This window comes from Giraffa tippelskirchi, chromosome 12 (genome assembly GCF_054371585.1).
Source record: "Giraffa tippelskirchi isolate mGirTip1 chromosome 12, T2T-mGirTip1v1.2.pri, whole genome shotgun sequence".
NCBI lineage: Eukaryota > Metazoa > Chordata > Mammalia > Artiodactyla > Giraffidae > Giraffa > Giraffa tippelskirchi.
The window spans coordinates 92,575,725-92,600,049 of NC_137286.1; the positions used below are offsets into that span (position 1 = coordinate 92,575,725).

Sequence of the window (24,325 nt, forward strand, 5' to 3'; positions counted from 1 at the left end):
CAGCAATTCCACTTCTGGGTATTTATCTGAAGAAAAAAACCCCACTAACTCAAAAAGATATACGTGCACCCCCATTTTCACTATAGCATTATTTATAATAGCCAAGATATGGGGAAAAAAAAGTCTATCAATGGGTGAGTGGATAAAGAAATTGTGGTATATATACATTAGAATATTATTCAGCCATAAAAAGAAGGAAATCTTTCCATTTGTGACAACATGGATGGACTTCAAGGGCATTATGTTAAGTGAAATTAGTCAAACAGAGAGAGACAAGTGTGATCTCTCTTATATGTGGAATATCAAACAAACAAAAAAACCCCAGAAGCTCACAGACACAGAGAACAGATTGGTGACTGCGGGGGACAGAGGTAGGGGTATAGAAATGAGAAATGGGTGAAGGGGGTCAAAAGGTAAAAAGCAAACAAAAATATGCTATGAAAGATCTATTCACTATTACAGTGGAACCTGCAAAACTGAATCACATGCTCCCCTGGCCTTTCAAATGGAAGTTCTTCTAAGAGAGGGTGGACCCCTCATACACAGGGGATGCTCAAGAGAGAGATCCATGCTAATAAGGCTGGTAAGGAGCATTTTAGGCAAGCTCTAAGCTTTCTAAGTACTAAGAAGATGAATACGTTTCTTGTTTGGTAGAAAGTTTCCCTATTTGGTAGAAATCTGACGTAGGAAGTGACTTAGGGAGTGGGCTGGGCAAGCCCCTTCTGTCCAGTGAGAATCAACAGTGACTTGTGTCCGAGTGATAGGATTGTTTGTCTCTCATTTGCTTCTGCATCAGTAAGAGTAGTGATAATAGCCCCCTGCTGCATCCTCCCCTAGAAGTTCAGTGATAATAAAGGGTATTAATTGATAATAGAAAATTAATTGGTAATAGTCACCAAACGACATTCTTAACTCACTTTGATTTTTCAGTCCGACTGTTGTTTATCAGTGGTAACCAACCAAGGGTAATTCTGCCTCCCAGGGGATGTCTGGCAATGTCTGGAGGCATTTTTGATTGTCCTTACTGGGGTGAGGATGGTGGCTAGTGACTCGTGGATGGAGACCAGGGATGTCGCTAAATATCCTGCAAAGAACGGGGCAGCCTCCCAACAATAAAGAATCTAGTCTAAAATGCCAATAATTACAAGTTTTTATAACTAACATTCACAGTTTTAGTATTCAGATTTATAAAATACTACCTTATTTTAAACCTCTGGTTTGTGTCGATTACAAATTGGCACTTGCCATTGGCACTTGCCATCTGCCTCTACAGGGATGAGATCATGTGCTGATGACCTTCAACACCCCTGAGAGGAGTCCAGAGTGGAGAGCAGAAATGAGGCAAAACTATACTTGGGGACGTACTGGCAAGACAAGTCTTCAGATAGTTAAATATTTTCAGGGGCCGATCCTAATTCTTGTATCTCCTCATATCTAGAAAAGCACTAAAATCCTTCATGGTGATAACTGTTCCTTGTGGCTAATGAAAGTTTCACGAGACTAGCAGAAACTTTTGGAAAAATATGTGCTTGACTGCACGCACTCCCCCTTCACCAAAATTACATGTATACTGACCTTCCGCCACTATCTCTGGAGCAGTCTCTCAGAGCTATTGCTTCCTGGGTAGCTCAAACGGTAAAGAATCTGCCTGCAACGCAGGAGACCTGGGTTCGATCCCTGGATCGGGAAGATCCCCTGGAGAAGGGCATGGCAACCCACTCCAGTATTCTTGCCTGGAGAAGTCCATGGACAGAGGAGCCTCGTGGGCTACGGTCTGTGGACTGGCAACGAGTCGTACAGGACAGAGCAACTAACACTTTCAATTTCTTTCACTTAGAGCTATCTGAGGTGCTGTCTCCTGGGTTGCAGTCCTCATTTTGCCCCAAATAAAACTTAACTCGCAACTCTCAAGTGCTTTTTTTTTTTTAAGTTGACATTTGTGTCTTAATTTAACAGTGAGCCTGTATTTAGAGGTGCCTAAGTTTTTCTTAACATCTAGCACTTCAACAGTATTCAGCATTTCTGACGTTCACTTCAGAGCCCCAACCTGGGCACATCTTTGACTCAGTAATTGTGGTTTTCAGTGACTGACTTGGTAAATTAGGCTGTTTATTCCTAAATTAGAGGTGAGCGGAAACTCAGCTCATTTTGGCCTGGTTTTGAATAACATTAAACGTTAAACCTTAACCACATCCATACTGTTCCTCCAAAGACAGATGTTAACCTGCATTGTTGAATATTTCCAACAGATGCTTTGGGTGCTCAGGAAACAAATCCTTTATTATCTGTAGCCCTTTATGTAATCTTCTCTGTTTCCCCTCCTAACCATTCCATCCTGCATGAGTTCCGTGGATGTAATTGCAAACCTACTGTGTGCCAGAGTGACCCACCACTTACCTAGGAGTCCTGCAGTGTTTGGTCCCTATGAAATGGAAAACGTCCATCCTCCGAGCTCTACACACACTTTTATCATGACCATGTCCAAGTCACCTGCTCAGAGACCCCATAGGGGCTCCACCTTCACTGCCCTGTAGTTACCAAACTGTTGCTAAGAACCCAGCACAACTTGCTCTCACCCTGAAGTTGACTGTTCCTTTATGACTATTCTTTTCCAGGAGAAAACCCATTTTCCTTAGACTCCATGAAGATTAAGGTTTCCTTTCTCTTCACACAATTAAGAACAGCACTTTCACAATGTAGTCATTTTCTTTCCAGGAAGCACAAATCAGCACATTGTCATCTTCCCCTGAATGATTCCGAGAAACCATCTGCTAGGATTCTCTCTCCAATTTGAAAGGCTGCACAGCGCTGTCCTCACTCATCTTTTGAGCTGATATCAAACAGCGGGATCCAGGACGAGACTGACCTTGGCCACTGTGGGGTCGGGGTGGTTGGTCCAAGTCTACACCTGATGGGCTTCTCTTCACTTGCGGGTCCCCTCTCCCTGCCGCACTCTTCCTTTCTCTGTCTCTCATCTCGGATTTCTCTCCCGCAGCAGGACAGCAACCCCTGGCTTTTCCCTGGGAGGGACAGGTTATCTCCGTTCCCACCCTCCACGTGCGGAAATCGCATCCCCAACACCGGCTTCAACATCATGCAGTACTGCCCAGGGCCGGAAGGGGGCAGCAGCGCAACCCCGGGAAGCCTTTTAAAGATGGGCTGTGGCACTTCAGTGCCGAAGTTATAATTCACTGGTTATAAATTAGTCCTGGAAACATTCCATTTCAGGGCCTTAACTTTAGTAGGTAGTGCAAGCATGTCTGGCAGCCTCTTCTCTCTTCTTGCTCTCTGCATGCTGGTAGCTCATGAGGAAGAATTGACTGAACACGGACTATTGAATTTAAGAGGTTTAAGAGGACCAGACAGAACACCTTAAGTGATTGAGGAAGACTGTGATATGGAGAAGAGATGAAACCTATTCCGTGTCAGGTCAGTCAAGACTGTGGATCTGAGTGGAGTTACAGGGAGGCGGAACTGTGTCAACTTTCTAACCGTCCTTGTCTTGAATCTGAAGAAGTCTACTTTGAGAGGCTGTGTTACCTGCGACGGGTTAAGCATCAAGTAGAAGAAGTTTTCCACTGAACTTAGACTTTCGTTCTGATAAACTCAACTTCTTTTTAGTTTATCACAAGTGTGTGAGGCTCTTTATTAAAAAGCAGATTCCTGCCCCACTTCCCAAAGATTCTGAATCTGTCAGTCTGGGATTGGGCCCAGGAATCTGCATTTTAGACCCTGTTATGTCTCCACGGACCCTATTTGGAGAAGCAGGGGAATTCTAGGACATTAAAGGCCTAAATGACTACAGACATTATCATGTGGATAAAGGCCATCTGTTAGCAGAACTGAGTTACAAATTGAATTGAGTACAAATTTTATTATGCGTGTTGTTCTGTGGAAGCCTCGAGGTGGCCTACTTAACGGGGCCCTGCTGGTGAAAGTAAGTTCAATCATTCATTGCATAAGCAGTGCTCACTCAAGGCTAGACACTATGAGTAAAAGGCTTATTTTATAAAATCCACTGTATCCCATAAGGAATTTTAATTCAAAAGTGTAATGAGCTAATGAGTATATGCCTGAGTTTAATTACAAAGGAGTCTGTGAGTTAATGAGAGTATGCCTGACTTCTTGACAGAAGCCATGGAAATGAAGGGAGGTATTAAAGTTGGCCAAAGACCAATTTGTGCACCACATAACGAGCGACTGGGGAACCAGTTAACACCAACGCCCCTGTTCCCAAGTGTTCATTCTCACTGGCTTCCCCCAGATCCTGCAGAAGGCTGTCTTTTTTTTTTTTTTTTTTCTTTTTGCTGCACTGAGTCTTCATTGCTACATGTGGACTTTCTCCAGTTGCGGCGAGCAGGGAGTACTCTCTAGCTGCTGCTGCTGCTGCTGCTGCTGCTAAGTCGCTTCAGTCGTGTCCGACTCTGTGCGACCCCATAGACGGCAGCCCACCAGGCTCCACCATCCCTGGGATTCTCCAGGCAAGAATACTGGAGTGGGTTGCCATTTCCTTCTCCAGTGCATGAAAGGGAAAAGTGAAAGTGAAGTCGCTCAGTCGTGTCCGACTCTTAGCGACCCCATGGACTGTAGCCTACCAGGCTCCTCCGTCCATGGGGTTTCCAGGCAAGAGTGCTGGAGTGGGGTGCCATTGCCTGTATACAGAATGGGTTAAACAACAAGGTCCTCCTGTATAGAACATGGAACTATATTCAATATCCTGTGATAAACCATAACGGAAAAGAATATAAAAAAAAATATATATATGGACGTATGTATAACTGAGTCACTTTGCTGTACAGCAGAAATTAACACAACATTGTAAGTCAACTGTACTTCAATAAAATTTTTTAAAAAAGAGTTGGCCCCTTTTCCTTTGCGCCTGCCCCCACCCCCGACCCCTCTAGCCCCAGTGGACCCTGAACACACTTCTAGTGCCTTTCTCACTAGTATTGGGTTGTTTCCATTTTGTCTCCATTTGCAAACTGGGGACTCCTCCACCCTTAACACTGAGTGAGCACAGGGTTTGATGCTTAATTAGCTGCTGCTAAGTCGCTTCAGTCGTGTCCGACTCTGTGCGACCCCATGGGCTGCAGCCCACCAGGCTCCTCCGTCCATGGGATTTTCCAGGCAAGAGTACTAGCTTAATTAGCTAGCCCTCAATAAATATTTGTTGAATAAATGAATGAATGATTGAATCTTACTCTGATTCTTATATATGAATTCTTACCTATGAATCTTATACATGAAGATTTATCACGTATAACAGATATTTTTGTTTCAGTGTGAAACTGATGCATTTTCATTCCTCTGAACTTATAATGCCTTAGTGAAGAACAGAGCAAGTTATCAGTGTTCGGATTATCTATGATTGCATGACTGCTCCAAGTGGCAAAAAACAGCCAACGATCATTTATTATTATATCTCTCAGTCCTGGGGGTTGACTGGGCTCAGTAGACAGATGGTGGCTGGCACTGCGGTCATCAGTAAGCTTCCTCATTCACATGGATCATGGTGACTGATGCTCGCTGAGGCTGGGACTCAGCTGGGGATGTCAGTCAGAATACCACATGTGGCCTCTGCATGGGCCCTAGGCTTTTTCCCAGCATGGAGGCAAGGATTTAAGAGCACATGTACTAAGAGAGGGAGAAGCCCAGGAATCTGTACACTTGTTATGATTTAGCCTCAGAAATGGTGGTTTGCTGGTAAATGTTTGACAACCAGCTCTGTGTGTTTGTGTGTAATTATGACTGTAGCATTTGCTGGCTTCTATGGGTGGGGCTAAAGAACACCCACCTGCCAAGGAAGAGACACATGTCTCTGGGTCAGGAAGATCCCCTGGAGGAGGGCATGGCAACCCACTCCAGTATTCTTGCCTGGAGAATCCCACGGACAAAGAGAGGAGCCTGGCAGGCTACAGTCCATGGGGTCACAAAGAGTCAGACATGACTGAAGTGACTTAGCATGCAGCACATGACATAAATAATCCCACCCTGGTTATTTTCAGGCTACTGACATGACTCCACTGGGCGTGGAGGTGGGGAAAGATGTGCATGATCGCTGGCTCGCAGGCACAAGAGCTCCAGCACACGACAGCCCAGCAGTCACACGGCACCACTTTCTCTGTGCCCTGTTGATTGATCCAAAGACCCACCCAGGTTCAAGGGGGAGGAGACAGACTCTGCCTTTTGATGGAGCATTGACGAAGTCACAGTATAAGAAGAGACGATGGCATGAGGGATCCTGGCAAGGCCATCTTTGGAAAATCCAATCTACTGCAACCACCAAAACCAAAAAATCCCAAGGAATGCATGGAAGAAAATGTGACGTGCACACAACCTCCAGAGGATAGGCTGGTGAGTAAAAGTCTGTCTTCTGCTGGAAGAGGATGGGACAGAGAGGTAAGAGCAAAACCTCTCCTGGGGTAAAACATATGATGGTGAGGAGCAAAAGCATAGAAACCACAGACATACAGAGAGAAAATCTGCAAGGTGAGATCCTTTCTCCTGCTTTGATTTGAAACTGTAGAACTTCATTCATTCAATAACTGTTTATTCCATGCCAGACACTGCTCTAAGTGCTGGAATGAAGTAGTAAACAAAACAGAAATCCCTACTGTATTAGTTTTCTGGAGTTGCCATCACAAAGTACCATACGGGTAGTTTAAACAACAGAAATTAATTTTTCTCACAGGTCTGGAGGCTTGGAGTCCAAGATCCAGGTGTTGTCAGGTTGTTTTTCTTCTGAGGTCTCTTTCCTTGGCTTATAGATGCTCCTCTTTTACTCCCTGTGGTTTTTTTTGGCTGCACTGGGTCTTCATTGCTGCTCGTGGGCTTTCTCTCACTGTGGTGAGTGGGGGCTACTCTTCATTATGGTGCTCAGGCTTCTTACTGCGGTGGCGTCTCTTGTTGCAGCTCTCGAGCTCTTGAACTCAGGCACACAGGCTTTGATGCTCCGCAGCAAGTGGGATCTTTCCAGACCAGGGATCAAACCCATGTCTCCTGCATTGCAGGTGGATTCTTTACCACTAGACCACCAGGGAAGCCCCCTCCCTGGGTCTTCACACAGTCTTTCCTCTGTGTGTATTTGTGTCCTAATTTCCTCTTCTTATAAGGACACCGGTTGTATTGGATTAGGGCCCACTCTAATGACCTCCTTTTTACTTCATTAACCAACCCACTTCAGTATTCTTGCCTGGAGAATCCCATGGACAGAGAAGCCTGGCAGGCTACAGTCCATGGACATGACTGAAGTGACTTAGCATGCATGCACGCTTACGATCTACCTCTTTACAAAGAACGATCTCCAAATACAGTCACATTCTGGAGGATTAGGACTTCAGCATATGAAATCCAGGGGCATACAACTCATCCTGTAACACCCTCATGAAGGTTATACTCTAGGACTCCACATCGTGTCCTTTTAGCGATATCATGTGGCTGAGGCCATAGAAATGGTGGCAAAGGATGCCCAGAGGGAAGCCTGCAGGCATTGACACAGACTTCAAGGTGGGATCAACTCTGTGGAACAGTTCAAGCTCCCTAGCTACCCTGTAGATTAGGCTGTTGCTACTCTCCAAGTTAGACATATTCCTACATAGTTTTTCACCTCCCTTTCCTGTCTCCCCCACCCTCCTTCTCCCCAGTAGACCTTAGGCTCTGCTTCTAGACAACCTTACACATATAAGACAGTCACACTGCATTACGTCAAAAGGCACGTGATAAATGGTTGACCCACACTTTAGGGTATTAATTAACCTCTGGATAAGAATGATAGCCTGATCTGTCCATCATACAATGGTATGTTTCTATATTCCACTTAGACATAGAACCTGTTTCGTTATCTGGGACAGTACAAATGTCTAGTTTCCCCATCAATCATTTATCCAGAGGTTTTAAAAACTATGAAAATGTCCAAAATATCATTATGTATGTGAGATAGTAGTTTCTTTCTGATTCTATCACTCCTTCTATATACATCAGCCAAGGTTCTTCTGCAAATTTTTCCCATATCAACTGGGACTGTTTTTGGCAGCATGGTCTACAGTTTCTAAATGAAAGGCAGCATACATTGTTCATTCTTTCAACTGCCCTTTAATTTTCAAATATTCCTTCAATTTTCTAATTTTCAGAGTAGTTGAGTTAATAGCCTTAATTGTACTTTAAGTGGTGACAAATGAATTTTTCTGTTTAAATCATTAGTATCATTGCAGATTCATGGATTTTAGAGACTGAATAGATTTCAATTAACCACAAACATTATTCTTTTTGAGGGTCAAATTCTCACAATTTTGGTCAGTGGGAACCTACTCAAGTTGGCTCCTTTAGACATGACAAGAAAACTTCCCTGATTTCTGAGAAAACTTGTCTCAGGTTCTCTTTGTACCTTCCTTTTCCTGTATCTAGAAATAGTCATTTAACACTGGTGCCTGGTTCCTCTTGGTAGGGGTATGGTATTAGAGGCTAAGGGAGATATTCATGGTTTCTGGAATACTGTTCCTATTAGTCCATTACAATAAGCAGAGGTACACATGCATATGTTTAAAATCGTGAGTTCATTAAACATTTTAAATTTAACACTACATAGCATTTTATTTTACTTACTTGAAACTATAATCATGCACCTTTTCTCTTACATTGAAAACTTGATTCCTAATGTTATTAACACAATTACTTAGATGCTGTGTCATATATAGAAAGTTTCAAAAATAACAATACCAACACTGCTAAAGAAATAAAACGACCAAGGCAAGATTCAAAATTTCTTTGTAGCTCTTTCCAGGATTTTTTTTGATGTGGGCCATTTTTAAAGTCTTTATTGAATTTGTTACAATATTGTCTCTGTTTTATGTTTTGGCTTTCTGGCCAGGAGGCATGTGGGATCTTAGTTTCCTGATCAGGAATTGAACCCACACCCCCTGTATTGGAAGGCAAAATCTTTCACCACTGGATCACTGGGGAAGTCCCTCTCTGTAGCTCTTATTATCCTTCAACATATCTCACTAAGGAGTTAGAGTCAAAATATTGTGCCCTAAAGTCAGTTGAAATAAATCCTTCCTCCTCTGTATGTTTATGGTACTATTAGATATACAGTTATGCTAATGTGTTTGTTTCCAATATTAATAATTTTTTTCAGGATTATTTAAAGACCAAAACATTCTAGAAGGATATTCACAAAGAAGTCTTGCTTCTACCCCTGCCTCCTCCATTGTTTCCCTCAAAAATAACCATTTTTATTAATTTGGTGTTTTTCTTTGAGTATTTCTTTGTGCAAATGTAAAGAAACACATAGGTATACATTCTTATTTTCTTTCTTATATAATATGTAGCAGTATTCTGCATCTTGTTGATTTTCTCACTTTATATATCTTGGTGATCTCTTCATATCAACACATTGAAGCCTTTGCCCAATTTTTTATAGCTGCATAGTACTTTGTGTGGCCATGCCATAGTTTAATCAAGTTGTTCCTAACTGCTAGAAAATTGGATTCTGTACAGTCTTTTTGCAGTCACAAACAATACCCACAAGGAATTAAATTAGCTTTTACAAGTATCATTTTGTACTTGTATAAGTGTACCTAGGGCTTCCCCAGTGGCTCAGAGGTAAAGAATCCACCTGTGATGCAGAAGACACAGGAGCCATAGGTTCAGTCCCTGGGTTGGGAAGATTCCCCTGGAGGAGGACATGGCAACCCACTCCAGTATTCTGGCCTGGAGAATCCCATGGACGGAGGAGCCTGGCGGGACGCTATAGTCCTTAGGGTCACAAAGAGTCGGACATGGCTGAAGCGACAGCATGCACGTACACACGCACACACATGTGTACCTGGGAGATAGACTTCTAGAAATGGAATTGCTGAGTCAATAGATAAATGTATCTATAATTTTGTTGGACACTGACAAATGCACCTCAATAGTGATTGGAGGTGCTGGATTCCTACTAGCACTGTAAAGGGGGAGCCATTTTCTTACAGTTTCACTAACAGTATATTGTCAATTTGGGGGATTTTTGCCAATCTGATAGGAGAGAAATGCAATGTTTATTTTCAATTTCATTTCCCTATAACTGAGGTTGGAAATTTTTTCATATGTTAAAGAGCTATTTGCACTTGTCTGCAATCAATTTATTCACATCCTTTGGTCATTTATACATTGGGTTATTAGTCATTTTCTGCTCGATTTCAGAAACTGTTCATAAAATGAGCACTGTGGATATAGCAGCAACAAAACAAAGTCTGCCTTCACAAGGCCAACTTCCCATGAATGATTCCTTTCTATGACTGTGCTGCCAGGAAGAATTCTCTTCTTTCAACCCAGAGACTGAGACCCTAGGCAGTGATGATTAATGAAGTTGCCATTGCCATCATTTGTGAGCAATTTTCCAATCTGACCTAATCTTCCAGGAAAATAATCTATGCTCCTAAAGGAATAAATCAATTTCCAATGGTATAGGAATGTGTACTCTTGCAACTATAGAAAATCATGTTCTCAGAAATATTTCTAGAAATGGGGAGATTTTTATGATATATTATTACATGAAAGGGCAAGCCATAGAACAGTATGCACAGCATAAAACCAGTTGTTTAGAGTCTATCTAGCTGTAAGTGCAGGAAAAACTTTGGAAGACACTACCTCAAAGTGTTTACAGTGGTTACCTCTAAGTATTGGGATTATGGATGATTTTTAATTTTCTTCTTCATCTTTGTTCTATTTTCTAATATTTTCATTTTACCATGAACCTGTATTGCTTTGAAGACCAACAAGATTGACAACACTGTTTTTTAAATAAGAGTATTGAAAAAAATTTAAGTTAAACTTTATGTCTTGAGTGAAAAGGAGCAGTTGATTTGGAGCAAAGTATAAGAGAGGGAAGCTTATCTTTTTTAATAATGTGAGTTCACTGATGCTGAGGATCAATTTATTTTTTAGTGCCCATTCACATTTAACAATAGTAATCTTATTTACTATTTGCTCCAGAGACTTTAAGATTTACTTAGAGTAATAAACATTTTACAAATTGTGAATCACTGAGGATCCCAACATTTTATGCAAGAATACCACCAGCTCATCTAAATCAATTCTATTTCAACTTCAAATTTCTAATCAGTGCCTGGTCACTTTTTGGGCACTGAGACCAGGTACCTTAGCTCTGTCCTTACTTTCTCCATCTTCATCCCATGCAACCATCTGATAACCTGATGAGTCTCTCTTCAAAATATTCCTTGTAGCACCTACATCTATTCCTCTCTGCCGCTGCTGCTGCTGCTAAGTAGCGTCAGTCATATCTGACTCTGTGCGACCCCATAGAGAGCAGCCCACCAGGCTCCGCCATCCCTGGGATCCTCCAGGCAAGAACACTGGAGTGGGTTGCCATTTCCTCCTCCAGTGCATGAAAGTGAAAAGTGAAAGTGAAGTCACCCAGTCGTGTCCGACTCTTCACGACCCCATGGGCTGCAGCCTACCAGGCTCCTCCGTCCATGGGGTTTCCCAGGCAAGAGTACTGGAGTGGGGTGCCATTGCCTTCTCCGATTCCTCTCTGACTCCCTAGCTAAAATACTACTCATGGTTCAGACTACCTCCATTATTACAGTAACTTTCTGCATTAGAAAAGAATGGTTAAAAAGCAATGAATTAAGAAAGAATTCAACCTTGAAGCCTGGGAAAAGGAGACCTCAAATGCAATAAGTTAAAAAATATATATTAATGAAAAGGCAGAGGAATCCTACACAAATGAAGGAACAAATTAAAAACATGGAAGTCCAAAAAATGAAGAGGAAATAGGCAAACTACCTGAAAAAGAATTCAGAATAATGATAGTAAAGATGATCAAAAACCTTGAAAACAAAACGGGGAAAATGCAAGAATCAATTAACAAAGACCTAGAAGAATTAAAGAATAAACATACAGAGACAAACAACACAATTACTGAAATTAAAAACACTCTAGAAGGAATCAATAACAGAATATCTGAGGCAGAAGAATGAATCAGGAACTGGAAGATAAAATGTTGGAAATAACTTCTGAAGAGCAGAACAAAGTAAAAAGAATGAAAAGAACTGAGGATAGTCTCAGAGACCTCTGGGACAATATCAAATGCACCAACATTTGAATTATACAGGTCCCAGAAGAAGAAGAGAAAAAGAAAGGGTATGAGAAAATTTTTGAAGAGATTATAGTTGAAAATTTCCTCAACATGGAAAAGGAAAGAGTCCATCAAGTCCAAGAGGCACAAAGAGTCCCATACAGGATAAACACACAGAGAAACACGCCAAGACACATACTAATCAAACTAACAAAGTCTAAACACGAGGAAAGAATATTAAAAGCAGCAAGAGAAAAGCAACAAGCAAAATACAAGGGAAAACCCATATGTTTAACAGCTGATCTTTCAGCAGAAACTCTTTAGGCCAAAAGGGAATGGCAGGATACATTTAAAGTACTTAAAGGGAAAACTCTACAACCAACATTACTGTACCTGGCAAGGATCTCATTCAAAATTGATGGCGAAATAAAAAGCTTTACAGACAAGAAAAGTTAGGAGAATTCAGTACCACCAAACCAGCTTGACAACAAATGTTAAAGGGACTTATATAGTCAAGAAATACAAGAGAAGGAAAAACATCTACAAAATCAACCCCAAACAATTAACAAAATGGCAATAGGAACATATATATCAATAATTACTTTAAATGTAAATGGATTAAATGCTCCAACCAAAAGAAACAGACTGGCTGAATGGATACAAAAACAAGACCCATATATATGCTGTCCACAAGAAACCCACTTTAGACCTCAAGCCACATATAGACTGAAAGCGAGAGGATGGAAAAATATATTCCATGCAAATGGGAAGCATCAGATCAGACAAAATAGACTTAAAGAAGATTATAAGAGATAAGGAAGGGCACTACATAATGATCAAGGGATCAATACAAGAGGAAGACATAACAATTGTAAATATCTATGCACCCAACATAGGAGCACCTCAATACATAAGAAAAACACGAACAGACATAAAAGGAGAAATTGACAGTAACACAATAATAGTGGGAGATTTTAACACCCCACTCACACCAATGCTCAGGTCATCAAAACAGAAAATTAATAAGAAAACACAAGTCAAATGATACATTAGATGAGATGGATCTGATTGATATCTTCAGGACATTCCATCCAAATGCAGAAGAATATACCTTCTTCTCAAGTGCACATGGAACATGCTCCAGGGTAGACCACGTCTTGGGTCACAAATCAAACCTCAATAAATTTAAGAAAACTGAAATCGTATCAAGCATCTTCTCTGACCACAACGCTGTGAGACTAGATAAAAACTGTAAGGAACACAAACACATGGAGATTAAACAGCACATTTCTAAATAACCAACAAGTTACTGAAGAAATCTAAAGGGAAATCAAAAAATTTCTAGAAACAAATGACAATGAAAACACGACAACTCAAAACCTACGGGATGCAGCAAAAGCAGTTCTCAGAGGAAAGTTTATGGCAATACAATCCTACCTCAAGAAACAAGAAAAACATCGAACAGACAACCTAACTTTACACCTAAAACAACTGGAAAAAGGAGAACAAAAAAACCCCCAAAATTAGTAGAAGGAAAGAAATCATAAAGATCCGAGCAGAAATAAAGGAAAAAGAAATGAAAGAAACAATAGTAAAGATTAATAAAACTAAAAGCTGGTTCTTTGAGAAGATAAACAAAATTAACAAACCTTTAGCTAGACTCATCAAGAAAAAAAGAGAAGAATCAAATCAACACAATTAGAAGTGAAAAAGGAGAGGTTACAACAAACAATGCAGAAATACAAAGGATTATAAGAGACTATTATGAACAACAATATGGCAATAAAATGGATAACCTGGAAGAAATGGTCCTCTATGACCCACCTCCTAGAGTAATGGAAATGAAAACAAAAGTAAACAAGTGGGACCTGATTAAACTTAAAAGCTTCTGCACAGCAAAGGAAACTACAGGCAAGGTGAAAAGACAACCCTCAGAATGGGGGAAAATAATAGCAAATGAAACAACTGACAAAGGATTAATTTCCAAAATACACAAGCAACTCATAGAATTCAATACCAGAAAAACAAACAACCCAATCAAAAAGTGGGAAAAAGACCTAAACAGACATGTCTCCAAAGAAGGCATACAGATGGCTAACAAACACATGAAAAGATGCTCAACGTCGCTCATTATTAGAGAAAAGCAAATCAAAACCACAATGAGATATCACCTCAGACCAGTCAGAATGGCCATCATCAAAAAGTCTACAAACAATAAATGCTGGAGAGGGTGTGGAGAAAAGGGAATGCTCTTGCACTGTTGGTGGGAATGTAAATTGATACAGCCACTATGGAAGACAGTATGGAGATTCCTTAAAAAACTAGGAATAAAACCACCATCTGACCCAGCAATCCCACTCCTGGCATATACCCTGAAGAAACCAAAATTGAAAAAGACACACATATCCCATTGTTAATTGCAGCACTATTTACAATAGCTAGAACATGGAAGCAACCTAGATGTCCATCAACAGATGAATGGATAAAAAAAGTTGTGGTTCATATACACAATGAAATATTATTCAGCCATAAAAAGGAACACATTTGAGTCAGTTCCAATGAGGTGGATGAACCTAGAACGTATTATACAGAGTGAAGTAAGTCAGAAAGAGAAAGATAAATATCACATTCTAATGCATATATATATATACGAAATCTAGAAAACTGGTACTGAAGTACCAGTTACTTACAGGGCAGCAATGGAGAGACAGACATAGAGAATAGACTTGTGGACATGGGGAGAGGGGAGGAGAGGGTGAGATGTATGGAAAGAGTAACATGGAAACTTACATTATTGTATATAAAATAGTTAGCCAATGGGAATTTGCTGTATGGCTTAGAAACTCAAACAGGGGCTCTGTACCACCCTAGAGGGGTGGGGTGGGGCGGGAGATGGGAGGGAGGTTCAACAGGGAGGGGATATATGTATACCTATGGCTGATTCAGGTTGAGGTTTGACAGAAAACAACAAAATTCTTTAAAGCAATTATCCTTCAATAAAAAAATAAATTTAAAAGAAAGCAATGAATTAGGAATCTTAGAATGACTAAATAAGGGGACAGGATGGGGTTTGCTGTTGTTGTTTGGTCCTTAAGTCATGTCAGACGCTGTGTGACCCAATGGACCACAGCACACCAGGCTCCTCTGCCCTCCAGTATCCCCTGGAGTTGGCTCAAATCCCTGTCCGCTGAGCTGGGTACACTTTCTAACCATCTCATCCTCTGCTGCCCCCTTTTTCTTTTGCCTTCAGTCTTTCCCAGCATCAGGATCTCTTCCAATGAGTTGGCTTTTCAAATCAGGTGGCCAAAGTATAACAGCTGACTTGTAAACAAGTTACTGAAAAGCAGTTTACTGAAAAGCTCTATCCACAGGACTTGTCTTTATTTGACCTAATGCAATGCTTAGTTTATGCAAACAACCCTAGTCTTGAGGCATTTGTCCAAAAAAAAAAAAAAAAGAGTGTCATTGTTTAATATCACAGCTGCCTGAAGCAGTGTTACTTGCTTGGGCTAGTAAGAGGCTGACCAATAATTTAAGAATAACTGGAGAGTAAGATAGAAGCTTTATAAAGAATTCTGAGATATTTCTGGGAATCTGGAAGGTCACAAGCATGTGAGTATGCACATGCCCAAAAAAGACCCGAGGAAGCTGTAATTCCATACCTTAGATTGACCTTGAGGTCCTGCACAAGCAGGAAGTGAAGGCTAAGGCAAGGATTGTAAACAGCCTGCATGAGCATTGAAGCCATGTCCCAACACATGCATGCACGTGCAAACACACACACACACACACACACACACACACAGGAAGGGAGACTAATCAGTTCAAGAAGAGTTCTTAGTTCAATCATTAGCTCACCACTAAGCATCAAACAGACTTCAGTGGCCACGGGCAACAAAAAATACAGACTTTATAGAATTAGTCCAGGAAAAGTCACTAAACAAATAGTAATAATAACAAAAACACAACAAACTTGATGAGGGGGAAATCTCATTTCCAGAATTATCACATTATAATATTTAAGATTATATTATTTTAAATGTTCACTTTTTAACAAAAACTTTCCTGACATGCAAAGAAACAAAAAAGAATGGCTCCTACTCAGGGGGAAAGGGAGTCAATAGAGACTATGATTCTGAGTTATTTTCTTTTTGGTTAAAAACTGTCTCTGAGGAAGTGCAAATGTTACTAGACCAAGACATGAAACAGCTGTTACAAATGTGATCAAAGGACTAAAAGAGACCATGCCTAAAGAATTAAAGGTAAGCATGAGGTTGATGTATCAATAAAGAAAATTTATTCTTTTAAAAAGAACCAAATAGAAATTCTGGTCTTAAAAATGAGAAACAGAGGGGCTCATGCAGATTTGAACTGGCAGAAGGAAGAATCAGTGGACTTGAAGATGGATCAATTACGATGATCCAGTCTAAGCAACAGAAAGACAAAAGAGTGAAGAGAAATGAACAGAGCCTCAGAGATTGGTGGGACACCATCAAGCTACAGATGATAGGGATACATATGTATGATAGGAATCCTAGGAGGAGAGGAGAGAAAGAAAGGGGAAGAAAGGATATTTGAAGTAATAGCCATAAACTTCTCAAATGTAAGGAAAATCTGCATCAAATCTCTACATCTAAGAAGCTCCACAAACTCAAAGCAGTACAAACCCAAAGAGGCCCACATTTAGACACATCACAGTCAAACTGTCAAAAGAGAGAGAAAAAGAGGGGATCCTGAAAGCAGCAAAAGAAATGATTCATTACATTCAACCCTCTTCCCACTCCACTGAAATGTTATTCCCTGGAAGACTGCTCCTAGACACGATCCAGATAGAATGTGAGGTAACAATCATTTGCAAGTCATCAACAATGCCAGCCTATTGATGAAGTCAAAGATGGAAGATGAAGTCTTTCCAGGTTCTTCCTCCACTCTTTAGAGTCTCTCATTTGGGTCCCATCTGGGCCCTCTCCACCCTGTGAGTCAGGACTGAGAGGGAACAGAGGGGTCTTTGCAAACAGTGTTAGGGGAGCCTGTCAAAGTGACGTCACTAGAGATCTGATGTGACAATGATTGCCTGGCCTCTGAGGGCTACAGAACTTGCCCAGTTGGGAAACAGCTAAGCAGTAAGTAACTGTTGGCTTTAGATTGGGTAGGGTTAGCTCTAAACATAGAGCAATATATAACATTCCCTTTAAAAATAAGTTCCTAGCCTTGACTTATAAGATTGAAGATTAGGCATGTGTCTTTGACTCATGTTTTTATACCCATATAGACACACATTTACAGTTTTATATTGTACTTTATATCTAAATGGGCATCTATGTATTTGACATGGTACTTATTTTCTCTCTTTCTCAAAGATAATTGAAGTGGTAATAAGGAAAACTTTGGAGATAAATTTTTTCCAGCATTCTAAACCGGAAAGACTGCCGTTCAGTCAGCTGATGTTTAGTGAACATCTATTATGTACCAGACGTTGTGCTAAACGCAGCACAGACAGATGGGAGATAAGTGTTCCTGGCAGGAAGGTTGCGGGCGGGGTGGGGGTGAGGTGGGTAGGGAGGACGTTTGCTCAGTCTGAACTTGGTGGAGGAGTTTCAGGTTTCAGGAGAAGCTGCCTAAGAGAGGGGACTCCTTATCTGAGTCTTGAAGTGTTACCTGAATGAAGGGAAGTAGATTTGGGCAAGACTATCCAGGGAGAGACAACAGCATGGCATAGAAGTGGGGAAAACTCAACATGTTTGAGGAATTCCAGGTGACCAGAGCACAGGTGTCAGGGGAGATGACTGAGAGGTAAGGCTAAAATGTTTGTAGGGGTGGATCATGACTGTACTGGCATGCACTGTTAAGAAGACTGAAAATGATACAAAATAGCAACTATAGTCATCCTCATTTCCTATTTATTGAGCACTGCTTGTGTCAGGCACTGTACTTGGCAGTCAACATACCAATTTATTCCCCACAAGAGCCCTACGAGGTAGGTTCTGCTTGAAACGGATAAAATACATTCCGTTGGGGAAAAGGAGTTCACAAAGAGACTAGAACCATCAGGGAAGTGGGAGGAGAACATAATGGCCTGGCGTTATAGACGTCAAGAGGGAGGGAGTTTCAAAAAGGATTCATGTCCAGTGCTGCCAAGAGGTCAGTAAGGTAAGGATTGAACAACTACTGGGTCACTGGTGATCTGAAGAGACAAAGTTTTGGTGAACTTAGGGGGCACAAGATTGCTGAAGGATGATGGTGCAGATGCAATACAGGCATGGGGATGGCGGTTGTCAACTGCTCTTTTAAGAAGACTATTTAGAGAGAACTAGCAATAGGGAGTCAGAGGACTTTGTTTTTGAGGGGTTGGTGTGTGGGTTGGTTTTAAGATGAGGCAGACTTGAGCATGTGTTTGTGTGCTGAGAGGTCAGATTGAGCAGAGGGCAAGATGTGGACGGCTCATGAGTTGAGGGATCACTGATGAAACTAAGGTCTCCATGCAGTTGGGAGGAGATGGGGGAAAGCCTACCCTTGCCTGGGAGCCCAGAGGGCATTCAAGATGGAGGTGGACGCCTAGAGAGTGAGCTGGAGGGGAGTTCCAGTTCACGGATCTCCTTTTTTAATATGCTTCTGAGAACAAGAAGTGCCCCTGAATACTTTTCTTATGATATGTGTATTTCTACAAAACACTTGTCCAATGAATGCCATAAGCAGATTTCCCCTGCTGCTCCCCGTGTGGGGAGTTAGATTCAGAGGGAAAACTGTGTACAGTGGGCCCTCAATGCTCACTGACCTTCAGTACGTAGTTTGCTCTCTTCTCAAGGGACTCCGTGGACTGAGCCAGCTCCCCTGAGTTGACTTCTCCACTCAGCTTTGCGTTCTCTCTTCATTAAGGCAGGCATGCTCAGTTTCTTTGAGGAGAGCAGCCCACAAAAAGCAATGACTGATGTTAGACCTGTAGAAAGTGTGAGGCTAGAAAGAGCCACAAAATAACAGCTGGGGAGCACATGGACGGGGTGAAATGTAGAACTGGGTGGGGATTAAATGTAGAACTGGATGGTTATTGGTATCTATGGCATAAAGGAAAGAGGAATTTATTAAACTGTTTCAAGCGAATTCTCTAGCTTGTGCAAACATTGCTTATGGAATAAGAAATAAAACTCTAGTGTCATTTGGAAGGCGGTCACTTTCTGCATTGGGAGATGTATAGGAAATGCAGAAGAAAGAGAAGCCTGCACAAATGTTTATTGTGCAGGGGACTCACTGGGGACAGACAGGTCCCACACAGAAAAGAAGACTTTTGTAAACTTTGTTTTGTTGTCTTTTGAAAAATAGATTATTGTCTTCAGTGATAGTGTCCAATGTCTCTACATTTGCTTCTTCCTGTGGGTGTCTATATTTTCCTTCAGCTGTAGGGCTGCTTGAGGAGGGAAGATTTCATTTGAAATTAGTGACCAAGTTGCTAAATATTTTTGCTATCCGTCCAATGCTGGATACAAATGTCATCTCTCCCTTTCTCGCACACACATACACACACGCTGGCTATGTGTTCTTTCCTTCTCTCTCACGCCCTGCTCCTGAGTCAGAAAGTAGAAAAAGAGGGAGGAAGTCTGTGAATCTTCTGAAAGGACTCATGATGCTCCACGGTGTTGTGGTGTTTGGCAAGGCCCACTGTGTGAGGCCAGACCCTGGAGGATGCTTCCAGAAAGCTCGACGTCGAAATTCAAGCCCTTGTCTTCCCTGCACTCTAACTGCTGTCCCACATTCAGACCTTTTCCTCATCTCTCAGCCCACCTTTGTTACCGGAATTTTTGTGGATGGTTCTGATACCTGATACATCAGATAACGGCAGTGTGTGGGACTCTCCTCCCCTCCTTCCTCATTCCTTCCTTCCTTCTTTCCTCCCCGCTATTTTTATTTCTTCCTCCCAAGCTTTTATTTCATTGTGAAATATAGTGCATTTACTGGAGTATATAAAATATCCATAGACAACTTAGCACTTTAAAAAAAATAATGAATGCACACGCCAGTGCCACCAAATAAAGAAATGGAATATGACTACTAGCCCCTCAGAAGCCCGCTCATACACCCACCCAATCACGACCCCTAGTATCCTACCTCCCCACCCCCTCTCTCACACACAAGTAATTACTATCTTTTTAAATTTTTATTTTATATTGGAGTTGATTTGTGATGTGGTAGGTTCAGGTGTACAGCAAAGTGATTCAGTTATACACATACATATCTCTATTCTTCTTCAGATTCTTTTCCCATATAGGTTATCATAGAATATTGAGTAGATTTCCTTGTGTTATACAGTCGGTCTCTGTTGCTTATTTATTTTATGAACGTGTGTGTTAGTTGTTCAGTCATGCCCGACTCTTTGCAACACTATGGACTATAGCCCTCCAGGATCCTCTGCCCATGGATTCTCCAGGCAAGAATACTGGAGTGGATTGCCATTCCCTTCTCCAATTTTACACATAGTGGTGTGTATATGTTAATCCCAACCTCCTATATAATTATTATCTTGATTCAATAGGATTTACTCCCTTGCTTGTCTCTGTTGTGTTATCCCCTAAGTATATTGCCCTAAACAACAGAATTTAATTTTGCCTGTTTGTAAAATTTTCCTTCAAAGTCTTTGAACCAGCTTCTTTCTTTCAGCATTCTGTTTACCAGGTTCATCTACATGGTCGCATGTAGCTATGCTCTCCATTGCTTGAACAGACCACTACATTTGAACTCCATGTTATTGCTATGGTCACTGGATTGCTTACATTGTTGAGCCCTATGAACAGAACTGCTCAAACATTCCTGCGCACATAACCTGGACATAGTTCATAAGTTTTCTCAAGGCACATATCTTGGAGCGGACCTGCTGGGTCATAATGTGTCATTATTGTTCACTATTACTGGCTACCATGTTAACAGTGCCTATTTCCCACATCCTAGAAAACATTGTGTCCTCTTTCACATCTTGGTTTTAAACTTATGTTCCCAAAATAGACTCTCCTACTAAACTGACTCCTGTAGGTCCAAGCGTTTCATCTTCTGCTTCCCACACGGCTTGTAACAGAGTACATGCACACGTGTGGCCCCCTGCTTTGGGCATACCCATCAGAAGGTTATGAGCAACTCCCCAGTGAGAGAGCCAAAACCTCAGATATATTCTGGCTGATGTAACACAAATAAATCACTATGTAGCTGTGGCACTTGATTATTTAAAAGCAAAACAAAACTGTCACACGTCTTAATTGATCATGGCACACTTTTGTGCCCTGACATCCTAGTTGAGGACCACGACCTTGTTGGCCTGTTATTTCAGTGGCCTTGAGCTTTGAATGTACTGACCACCTCTTCAGCCCAAAGCCATGATCATCCAGCACCTTTCTCTACCAAAGCTTGTCCCTCAGAAACACAACCAGGAGGACAAAGAGAACAATGGTTAAAATTTCCCAATAATAGACCCTCCTACCCTGTTGGTGGGAATGCAAATTGGTACAGCCACTATGAAGAATAATAAGAAGGTTCCTTAAGAAACTAAAAACAGAGCTAGCATATGATCCAGCAATCCCATTCCTAGGCATATATCCAGAGGAAAACTTAGTTCGAAAGGATACAAGCACCCCATCGTATCCTTGCAGTATCACTGCAGTACTGCTTACAATAGCCAGGACATGGAAGCAACCTAAATATCCATTAACAGAAGAATGGATAAAGTGGAAGTGGTAGATATATACAATGGAATACTACTCAGTCATAAAAAAGGATGAAATAATGCTATTTGCAGCAACATGGATGCCCTCAGAGATTATCATAGCAAGTGAAGTAAATCAGAGAAAGACAAATATTATATGATATCACTTATATGTGGAACCTAAAAAAAAAAGATAAAATGAACTTATTTACAAAACAGAAACAGACTCACAGACTTAGAGAACCAACTTATGATTACCATGGGGTAAGGGTTGAGGGGAGGGATGGATTGACATGTCAGTTCAGTTCAGTTCAGTTACTCAGTCACGTCCGACTCTTTGTGACCCCATGAATTGCAGCATGCCAGGCCTCCCTGTCCATCACCAACTCCCGGAATTTACCCAAACTCATGTCTATCGAGATGGTGATGCCATACAGCCATCTCATCCTCTGTCGTCTCCTTCTCTTCCTGCCCCCAATCCTTCCCAGCATCAGGGTCTTTTCCAATAAGTCAACTCTTCGCATGAGGTGACCAAAGTATTGGAGTTTCAGCTTCAACATCAGTACTTCCAATGAACACCCAGGACTGATCTCCCTTAGGATGGACTGGTTGGATCTTCTTGCAGTCTAAGGGACTCTCAAGAGTCTTCTCCAACACCACAGTTCAAAAGCATCAATTCTTTGGTGCTCAGCTTTCTTCACAGTCCAATTCTCACATCCATACATAACTACTGGAAAAACCATAGCCTTGACTAGACAGACATTTGTTGGCAAAGTAATGTCTCTGCTTTTTAATATGCTATCTAGGTTGGTCATAACTTTCCTTCCAAGGAGTAAGCGTCTTTTAATTTCATGGCTGCAATCACCATCTGCAGTGATTCTGGAGCCCAGAAAAATAAAAGTCTGACACTGTTTCCCCATCTATTTGCCATGAAGTGATGGGACCAGATGTCATGATCTTAGTTTTCTGAATGTTGAGCTTTAAGCCAACTTTTTCACTCTCCTCTTTCACTTTCATCAAGAGGCTCTTTAGTTCTTCACTTTCTGCCATAAGGGTGGTGTCATCCGCATATCTGATGTTATTGATATTTCTCCAGGCAATCTTGATTTTCCAGCTTGTGCTTCCTCCAACCCATTGTTTCTCATGATGTACTCTGCATATAAGTTAAATAAGCAGGGTGACAATATACAGTCTTGACGTACTCCTTTCCCTATTTGGAACCAGTCTGTTTACGTACTGCTATATATAAAATAGATAACCAATAAGGACCTACTGTATAGAATAGGGAACTCTGCTCAATATTCTGTAATAACCTAAATGAGAAAAGAATTTGCAAAAGAATAGATACATGTAAATGTAAAAAAGATGTAAGATTGAAAAAAAAAAATCTCAATAGTGCCACACAGACTCCAAGGCTTGCCCTCTGGGATGCTATACTCAAGGGTGTGTTCTTTCCTGTGCCCCTACAGGGTTGGACCAGCTGACCTGATCCTGGCCAGCAGCCCTGTTCTCCATCACAGCCACCCCTCCATCCTGGGCAACCGGGACTATGTTTCCCTTCAAGGTGAGCAAATGGATGGGGCTTGCCTGCTTCCGCTCGCTGGTGGTCTCCTCCTCCAGCATTCGCCGAAAGAAACTAATCCACAAGCTCCAGGAAGAAAAGGCCTTCCGCGAGGAGATGAGACACTTCCGGGAGAAGATCGAAGACTTCCGGGAAGAGATGTGGAATTTCCGGAGCAAGATGCGTGCCTTCCGCAGTCAGATCTTGGGCTTTTGGGAAGAGGAGAGGCCTTTCTGGGAAGAGGAGAAAACCTTCTGGAAAGAGGAAAAAGCCTTCTGGGAAATGGAAAAATCTTTCCGGGAAGAAGAGAAAGGCTTTTGGAAAAAGTACCGAATCTTCTGGAAGGAAGACAAGGCCTTCTGGAAGGAGGACAACGCCTTGTGGGAAAGAGACCGGAACCTCCTTCAGGAGGACAAGGCCCTTTGGGAGGAAGAAAAGGCCCTGTGGGTGGAGGAGAGAGCCCTTCTGGAGGAGGAGAAGGTCCTCTGGGGGGATAAGAAGTCCCTCTGGGAGGAGGAGAATGCCCTCTGGGAGGAGGAGAAGGCCGCCTGGATGGAAGGGGTTGTTCCGGTTGTGGAGCAGCAGGTGCTGGAAGGCGGGCACCGCCACATCGGTGGCAGGCCCTGGTCACCAGCCTCTTCCCGGGGCAGGGCGTGAGCGCAAGAGGCACTGGATTGGGACTCGAGTGGAGTCACACTCAGGGTGACCCCCGCATGCCGAAAAAAAAAATGCTCTTATTTGTCTCCTGGCTTCAAAAGATCTAATAAAGTCCTGAGGAGAGGTCTGGAAAACCAACTTTTTAGGTAGGGCCAGCTGCATTTTCCCAGGTCTTGTGATTCTCCGAGGTCACCGTTACATCCTCCACGGGCTGTAACTGCTGTCCCTAGGGTTGGGTCCCCGGCAGCTCCGGTGAACCCGGCAGGAGTGGGTGGGTGAGAGTAGAGGCCCTGGGCTCGCCTTAAAAGAGTCAGAAATGAAGTGGGGGGAGGTGCTCAGACAATGA

The 24,325-nt window shown here is 41.9% G+C and overlaps 1 protein-coding gene across 3 annotated transcripts; it reads left to right on the forward strand.

Moving 5' to 3' along the window:
• Nucleotides 1-6,016: 6,016 nt before the first annotated feature.
• CCDC70 (coiled-coil domain containing 70) lies at nt 6,017-24,113 on the forward strand. 3 transcript variants are annotated; one of them, XR_014070620.1, is made up of 2 exons: nt 6,017-6,354; nt 9,134-9,237. XR_014070620.1 is itself a non-coding variant. In XM_081547624.1 (2 exons), the coding sequence occupies exon 2, from the start codon at nt 23,311-23,313 to the stop codon at nt 23,977-23,979; it is 669 nt and encodes a 222-aa protein (XP_081403750.1). In that variant the 5' UTR covers nt 6,017-6,354; nt 23,231-23,310; the 3' UTR covers nt 23,980-24,113. The 3 variants fall into 3 exon arrangements, 2 of the variants coding, with proteins under 2 accessions (XP_081403750.1, XP_081403749.1); XM_081547624.1 differs by lacking the exon at nt 9,134-9,237 and adding an exon at nt 23,231-24,113; XM_081547623.1 differs by lacking the exons at nt 6,017-6,354; nt 9,134-9,237 and adding exons at nt 17,007-17,202; nt 23,231-24,113.
• The last annotated feature ends 212 nt before the right edge of the window (nt 24,114-24,325 follow it).